The sequence below is a fragment of the Lingula anatina genome, chromosome 1 (assembly GCF_051362555.1).
Source record: "Lingula anatina isolate TDL-2025a chromosome 1, LinAna3.0, whole genome shotgun sequence".
In the NCBI taxonomy this organism is placed as follows: Eukaryota; Metazoa; Brachiopoda; class Lingulata; order Lingulida; family Lingulidae; genus Lingula; species Lingula anatina.
Genome location: NC_141767.1, coordinates 44389917 through 44399173, shown reverse-complemented (window position 1 = coordinate 44399173; position 9257 = coordinate 44389917). Strand labels below are relative to the sequence as shown.

Here is a 9257-nt window from a genome sequence, read left to right as displayed (position 1 = left end):
TTGAACAACACTTTCGGACATACTGAAATATTATTTTACATTTTTCAGCCAGAACAGCTTGTTAATTTTTAGAGGAAGCAAGTGGTTTCTAGAATCTTTTCGTGCACCGTGTCCCTTTTCATCTCTAAACATGCACATTCTTATTCTTTAACTATGCTTTATGAAGAAAGCCTTTTTTTCTACTCTTCGGACAGATACAACTGTACATGTATCATTTCCGTCTATATGCATTTCATGTACATTATTGTAATTATTATTAATATTACTGAACTTAATTGTCCAAATCTATACATTTAAAATTAAAATATGAAAACCGTATGAGAACCATATTCTGCCCACCTTGGCGACCTGCCATTAGCACAACTGTTACCGAGAAAATGAGAAATCTGCAGGGGCAGCCCTATTTCCTTTAACAACTTTACCAAGTATTGCATCCTGGGGAAAGGAATTATTTAGAGTTTTTTTAAATACATAAAAATGGTTTTCCGAGTATGTAGAGCCTGACGCAGAATATTACTCACCCGTGAGGAGGGTTTGTGAACTTGTTGAGCTGAGAGAAGTCGGTGCACTTACCTAGGCGGTTGTGATAACGAACATACGTGCACCGGAACAAATGCACTTTGTCGGCTTTGATGTCATCGCTGATCAAAGTGTTGAACCATGTTAGTACGTGTTTCAATTTGTGCCGCGGAAAGGGGAGATTTGTTTCTGTCACTTTATACCGGTTGTGCTAGGCGTTCGGCATCGCGTCTAATGGTAGCTACGGTGAATAAGGGTATTTTGCCGGGCGACGGCGGAAAATGTTGCTGCTGGATCATCGATAGTAGAGAAAATTTGACGATAAAACAGTACATGTGTATATGTGCCACCCGAGTAGATCTGTTTTGTGAAGTATGTGATTTGTGAAGATGGGTTTCGAATGCACTGCCACAAGAGGGTTACATACACGGAAATACATGTACATGTAGCATTGGCTTTGTTTAAGCAGTTTCATCAGTTTGGTGAATGATAGTAATAACACTCTTTGGTCACAAACTGCACAGTTATGCACATGAGAGTCGTTGAATGACACAGGTGGCGCTGTGTGACATAGTCGAGAGTATTTAGTGCTCCCCCCCCTTTAGTGCCGCAGAGAGAGAGAGAGAGAGAGAGAGATTAAGTGTGACAGGATTAATGGTAGTCCTAGAAATGGAACTCCGGGTTCCTCTATGATTAGTACAGGAGAGGGTAAATCGTAGCATTGGGGTTAGTATGTGGGACGAATGTCACCTGTACAAAGTAGTGAGGAACGGACTACAGTTCCTAGCGGACTACCATTCCTGTCACACCGGCCTAAAAAGAGACCTTTATGAAGAGAAGGCGCAATAGCATTTCTCTGCAACTCCTTCTGAATGAGTAAGCAGTATATAGATCCTAGTGTAATAATGAGACAAATCCCATCTCATTTTCTATCTGCACAATTTGTCTTATACTTGAAATTTGTTAACGCTGAACCTTTTCTTTTACCTCAATGCAGTTTTATAATTTCTACATATATATTTACATTGTACTTCTCTTTGCTACTCTTGTTGTATAAACACACAAGTGCATTGAAACATATGATATATTTCTTTTATACCCCAAAATTGTTTTTTAAACTTCCAACCTGTTTATGTATGGCCTCAAATAAACAAACTGACCAGGTAGGTATGAAATACTGTAGTAGGTATGGGTATGTAAAATGCAGTAATGCTGAAAACTTTTATTGAGTTACTAGCAATTGTTGGATGCATCTGTTTTATCTCATTTTCTGATAATTACGTGAATGTCAGCATTGCTGCAGAATAATAAGACAAAATTAGTTTTTATCTGTTTTATCCTCTAGACTGATAAGTTTTAATAAGAGTGGTATTTTAAGAAAACACTCTGCGTGCGCTAAGATTTAATTTCAGGTTTTAATATCAGCCGTAGAGTTGTATCAATGTAACCACTACAGGAAACGCTTTCTTTAGAAGGCAGCGGCTGTGTAATGAACGATTAATGAATTGGCTTAACACTTGGCAACTTTTTCCTATCCTTCAAAAATCCTCAAGTCATTCTGACGCGCAGTGGTCTTGTCGTCACAATGTGTTATTATAGGTAAGCTGTTTAATTCATAATTCGATAGAAGAAAAAAGCACCGTTACTATACTATCTTTGAGTAGGTATTGAAACGTAATCTTAGTCGACGAAAAAGGCTTGGTGCACAGATAGACTGTGTTAAGCGCTCGTACATTTTGTTTGAGAAGCGTTTATCCTTAGAAATGCAAATTAAACGTGAAGTGAAGGATTGAACTAAAACTCGTGAATTAAATTATTTCTCGTGATTGTACAAATTTCCTGTTGTATAAATTGAACGCGAATATAAAATGATAGGTATTCTTTAAGTTTGTCTTATCCCCCTCCCCCTCTTCCACACCCCTAACCCTCCCCACCTCCCCAAAATAAAGATGCATATGAGGTGAGTATAAACAAATAAAATAAGGACCAGTGCTTGCACGATCATTTATTTATTTTTTTGTATGTAACATCAATGTACAATGCTTATATTCGCACTGTACGACATACGCTCGGGTGGCTTAAAGAACGCGAGTTAAATCAGCTGTATCTATGCATCATCTTCTTGGACAGCTTTTCTCGTGGGGTATATGCAGGTTTCACACCGTGGGCGTAGCTGCGTAAAGCACGCAATAAAGAGAATTGTCGCACGCCTTTTAAGTTTATTGTGAGTCGGGTCCAAAAGCACCAGTTTACAATGCAGCAATGCTACCAATAACAGCGCCGCAAGCCGGGCGGAATCGGCTGCTTTATAATTCGCCCACTTACCGGTAGACTACCGGACACAAGAGACTAGAATGTCACTTTATTCTATACGTAGCATTTCACGACATTCACGCAGAAAATGAAGACTTTTTGTATTAGGAAATCGGAAAATAATTTAAATCTCGTTATCGGAGAAATACAGCATCCTCTAAATGATTCACTCTGGAGAGGATTCACTTACAGTAATAGGTGCTGAGGTTTCAATACATCGGGGATAGCCTCCCTGGAGAAAGGTCTTAACTCCATCTTACTTCTCTTTAATCGAAAAATTCCATTTCTCTACACAATGATCGCGCTCGTCTCTTTTACTGATGGTTTTTGTCAACGATATGATAGTCATTCAACTTGTTAATTTTGATATCCACATTTGGTGTATACTTGACGGTAATTCGATTTAAGAAGGATTAAAAAATACGCGGGCGTTAACTAAGTTATTCGTGCAGTACCTTGACCTTAATGTGCTTCTGTCAACGCATACAGTCGAGAGATGTACCATGTATGATTGTTGTGCACTTTCCTTGCTGGAATGCATCAGTTGAGACAAATTGGTTAAACATTGTTGATTCACATCACAACTGATGCAATCGTTTGCATCCTCCACATACATGTACAAGCTCACGATATTAAGTTTGTTCTCATCAGGACGTATTATAGAGAGGAAAAATCTGAGAGTTGGGATTTTTTTTATTTTTTGAATCAATACTTTACAGTTCTAACAAAATGAAAATTGAAAATATATCTCTGTCAACATCTAAATAAGTTTCATTGAAATGGTAATTAAATGAATAAAAAATCTCGTTTCTAAGACGTCGGGATATACCCACAATCGCTTCAAACCTATGTATAATTCTCAGAAAATTACGTGCGGTAGATAATTTCTTTCTAGTTAGTTACTGATATCTGATAGCAATTACATTTTTTTAGCTTGCGGTCCTGCTAATGTCATTTACAGTAACGAAAAAGGAAATCAAATTTAGTTAATCTGACCTGTATGAATTAAACATAAGAAATAGCTCCCAGCGCACCTACGCTGTTATCGTATCTGAAACCAACGCTAGTAATTAATGACCGTACCTTGAAATGTTATAAATGACGTTTTGATAACTTGAGTATCATTAATCAACAGGAAATGAAAGCGTGAAAGAGAACCCATCGCAGACTGTCATGTAACGTACTTTGATTGCACCAATCAACTGAATACTTGTTTCAAAACTTATCTCAAAATATTTTACATTTCTTGAAAAAATTGAAAAAAAAATTAACATGAAGTGGTTCTAAGCTGCCGACATACGACTACACAGTCACACTAGTAACTGTATGAGGGCGAAAGAATCTCGTATTTAATTTTCAGATAAGAACACACACACTGGGAGGGGTGCACGGTATGTACCCAGGCGATTAAGTGACGTGTTTGTATGCATAGCGCCTGAATAAGCTGACAACAAAGCCAGACATTGTTTAACATGGTTTTATTTTAGGAGCTTGTTGATTTTGTATTCTTGCATATCAGTAATTCAAATCATCGGGAATGTAATTTAGACCCCCCCCCCTTATAAAAACCTAGAGACATTGACCTGGTGCATGGAATGGTTTAATAATTATCTTAGATTTACTAATTGAGTACATAAAAATATACCTGCATATGTACCGGTATGTGAAACTTTTCTTTTAAAATTGCATGTGTCTATCATTTTCATGCTCCTGTGCTACAGTTTGTTGATTAAATAAGTGCTCTTCGATTGAAAAAAACATGATGATCGAACCATTGTGAAATGAGTAAATAATCTCCCACTTCGCCCACGACTATTTTGCTATTTTATCCTTCGGCTGTACTTTCATTTACTTTCCTATCAAACCATTACTACCAGAATCGAATAAAATATTAGTATCTGCGACGTACATGTATAATGCGATTCATACACAAACGGGCCTTTCTTTGCTCGTAGAATTGTCAATATTGTAATCTATGATACGGTAAAGGTGATTAGTCAGTCAAAAGCAAGTCACTCTCGAAGCTGTCATGATATTTACAGTCTCCATAGTTTGTGGCAATAGTCTTGTATATGCCCTCCTCAGATAATCCTGCTGTCCCATGTCCATAACTATGTAATGAAATTAAAAAAAAAAACTTTTAAACTACTTGGGTAGATATTCTATGTGTGTGGTTATGTGTGCGTTTGCGGGTGCGTATGTGGTGACTGTATGAGGTGAGGTAAGGTGAGGTGAGGTGACTGACAAATTGCACCAGATACTTGTTAATCATACAATTTTTTCTTACATCTATACTGAATTACTAAAAGGAAAAACTTTTTTCAGATAAAAGAATAAATGAATAATCAAAAAAATGAACAAACATCCATGCTGAAAATAATTGGATCATCATTTTGCGCAGAGCGGCCATAAAGTGGATCGCACGCCTAGAACGGAAGATCGATGTTATTGCAAATTGCTAAGCAACAGTGGTAGCCACGTTAATTTTTAATTCACTCGTCAGGCTCGATTTTCTCTTCATAGACACATTCTAACTGCATGTACGCATATCTACGTTAAAACAGTTCCATTTTTTCCTCTCATATTGATCAAAACATCAGACATTTATCCTCCAAATCCCAACACATCAGATCCATCTCTGTCGAGAAGCAATTTTAGTTATTACACTGTGTTATCTAGTCCTTGCAACACCCAGCTAATCCTCATTGCAATGACTCGTAAATTGATATAGTTACAAAATAAAAAAAGATGTAGTCACATGAGAGAGAGAGAGAGAGAGAGAGAGAGAGAGATTTAAAATAATTTGTAATTACTTGCGACCACATTAATGGTTGCGTATTTCAAAATCAATCAATTTCTTGTATTACCTTCAGTTAAGTTTAATTCTGTTGATGACAATGGCTAATATATATGTATCTTCAAATTGTTTTACTTGCACGGGTTCAACTACCAAATATATTTTATACAATTGAAGATGTACGTCATTAAACTTTTATATTGTCTTAATAAAGACAGAATATCTGTACGTATTACTCCAAATATAATTAAAGGAAGAATAAATTAATGAAAGAAATCATTGTACAAAGAGACGCTATTCTTCAATTTTACTATTTAAAGTAATCCCAATACACGCAATTGGAATAGATTCAATTACTTTATTAATTTACAGATTGTTGTTGGTCTTTTTACCCGTCTTTTAAAAGGCAAAACTGAGCAATTTCTTACAGTAATCTTTTAATCTTTAAAGAGTTGCGCAAAGATCAGCGAGTCTTTGGAAACTAGTTAAAGTAATCCAAATGTTGATAAGAATGTATGGAACTGAAATCGATGGGATAACAACCAAAAGAAAACACTCCTAATAATGAAAATGAGAAAAAAGTATAATGGCCTCAATCCTATAACATCCATACTGACTAGGTTAATGTACCCGTGGGTGAATGAGACGCAAATCCATTAAGCTTGATCCTTCACAGGAAAGGCCCGTCAGACGATAACAATATTCAATGTCTCAGTTTCCCCTAGCAGTTTCCGTGGCAGGCGGATCTGACTTGGGTGGTGATGGGCGACTGTTATTCATCGAATCACTCTTCTTTTTCTCGGCTGCCATGTTAAAGTAGCGTCCTATCTGCACTGGGCCTAAACGACAGACCTCAAGCGGTGGGGAAATTAGCGGATTACCGTCTAAAATAGACGAGTGCCAATTTAATCCCCAGTCCAATAAAACTAAATTCCCAAAATCCTTGGGCAATGATTTAAGTTTATTTTTCCCCAGCCACAAAGATCGGAGGTTGACCAGCCTGCATATTCCATCAGGTAGCACCTTGATTTTATTGTAAGGCAACAAGAGAGTTTCCAGCTTGGCTAATTTGCTGATTTCGTCAGGGACTTTGTGTATTTGGTTGTCTGAAAAATCTAAGAATTCTAAGTCCTCCAATTCGCACACTTCGAGTGGAATATCGACGAATTCATTGTTTGCAATGTGTAAGCTTTTTAGACTTTTCAAATTTGAAAATTCCGCCGGAAGTTGGGATAGTGAATTGTTACTGAGAGCAATTCTTTCTAGATTGCGCAGGAGAGCAATTTGTGGAGGAATCTCTCGCAAATCGTTGGTGTCGAGCATCAAAACCTTGAGGTTCACCAGGCGTCCTATCTCTGGTGGCACGTACGACAAGCGATAAGCCAAACACGACTGCCGCTCAGGACTCAGATCTAACACCTCAAGTTCTAATAAGGAAAACACTTCATATGGGAGATCAGACAGTTCTTTTCCCCTTAGTTTGAGTTTCTTTAAACCATGATAAGCAGGATCCTCACTTTCGACACGCAGACGAAGCTGTCGGGACCAGTAAGCGGCCATCTGTAAAAGTAGCTCTCACCTGTTTCAGTTTTGTGATCTGATCTCCTGAATCTGTCCACGTAGTTTCACGGCAATGATAAACAGCATGGACGTTGACCCTAAGCAATGCTAAAATACCTCTGATGAATTTAAAACCTCACGTTTCGTACATGATGCCCAGGAGCGACAGACTGCCCAGGTGTTCTACATCGATGTGGTAGTCACCGTACATTCATGGGGACGACGGGTGCGAAAAGGTACTCCATGGCCACCTTATCTGTCCCTGGCAACCCGACGCGCAATCCGCGAGTAAATACACCTCTCACTCCAAACACCCGGTACAGCACCTGTCAACACTCCACAGTGAACCTGTAATCAGTCCGCTTTGAGTAAGAGTTTGTAAATACACTCTCGCGTCGGTTTTAAAACAACAGCGTGATTAAGTATTCCGCATTATGGTTATTGATCCGATATTATATTGCAATGCAAAGGTGATTTATTACGTAACTCTGCTTGCTATTCGATAACATGTGCACAGTTTTGTAAATGGCAATAACAAGGGGCTATTATTAGCACGAGCTGATTTGGAAAACAAATCAAGGGCTCCTTTATGCATTAAATCAATGCCAAAAATGACCACTTAATCTTATTCCTTTAACAACGACCTGCTGTTATTCTAAAAGTTTAAGGCACATCGACGCTCAAGGTAGTGGTTAAAAAATGATAACATTATATTAAAATTCAATCAAATGTTAACTACCGTTAGAGAGAGCACCGCAGCTTACAGGTAACCCATAATATTAATACCCCCTCAATGTTCAAATTTGACCGTAAAATGTATTTCACTAAGCCAAACGTAATCGGCTTATCTTTTAAAAGTTATATTGAATTTTTCCACAGTTGCATTCACCTATTGCGCCGGTTACACTATATCCTATTGTCACTTATGAGACGTTTATTGGCACATGCACTTTTTAAAGTCAACACAAGGAGTCGAAAGGTGACAAAGTGTATTCAGTATGTGTGTATAACTCCAGTAAAGACAGATGGCTATTCAAATTCAAATAGCAACGCTTTAAGCCCTGCTTAAACAAAGAGCTTTTTTTCTCCAGTGTAAAGCAATACCACTGTACAAAAGAACATTATAATCACAATGACCAAGGTATATTATACAGTTGGGTATTTATGTCCCTGGAATTACTGAGTAATACTAGAATTGTGGTACATATAAAAATGCTTCAAATTGGTAGAGGGGTTTGGTATTAGGATTCGATTTAAAGTCACGTTAAAAAGTTGACGCTCATTGATCTGCAGAGTCCGGCAGTTAAGTTACAGGCGTTGTAGTCAAAATAATCGATCATTTTTGTTTGTGCGACGGCTCACGAAAATCTAGCTATGAACTTATTGAGCAACGCACAATTATATGAACTAATAGGGAAGACTTCATAATTAATTTACAGATTTCGGTGCTGCGATTAGGTAACAAGGTTAAGAAGTTGTTGGGTGGCGAGGGCTTAGTAGTGAAATCCCGGGTCCTTTGCATTTTCTAACTTACACCCCATTTCCATAAATTTTTAGAACGATCTATCCCTGTGGGGAGTCTCACTAGATTACTGTCAGCTTGGCCGGCTTAAGCATCTGTCCCGCCTACTAAAAGCTGTAAGGGGGTAATTAACTATGGTGTCCGCTCGGCTGACTGCAATTTAGCGTGAACCCCCAGGGAGTTAGGTCGATCTAAAACTTAATCTAAATCTCTGGGAAAGCACCCTTATTCACGCTTTAGAAGCTTGTTCAAAGTGATCATAAAGCATCTTTACAAATGTTACAAAGCCAAATTTGCGTTAAGGTAGCGCATATCATTAACCTTATTTTTAACATTTGCAACACTGTTAACGTTATACCGCTGTGTTATACCTTGGTTAAACCTTCTAAACGTCTGAGAAAAAAACCCTTCTCAGTCCTTCCCTGTATCATCAAAAATCAGTTTCATGTGCTGATTACGAGCTTTTTCACATCGTGCAGTATAATTATCTGTATTGCATCGTATATATATATATATATATATATATATATATATATATATATATAT

The 9257-nt window shown here is 37.7% G+C and overlaps 1 protein-coding gene across 1 annotated transcript; it reads right to left on the bottom strand.

Annotated features, from left to right (window-relative positions):
- Nucleotides 1-5921: 5921 nt before the first annotated feature.
- LOC106168448 (uncharacterized) lies at nucleotides 5922-7567 on the bottom strand. The gene has a single exon (XM_013547491.2). It carries the CDS (start codon nucleotides 7187-7189, stop codon nucleotides 6341-6343), a length of 849 nt encoding a protein of 282 aa, XP_013402945.1. The 5' UTR covers nucleotides 7190-7567; the 3' UTR covers nucleotides 5922-6340.
- Nucleotides 7568-9257: the final 1690 nt, after the last annotated feature.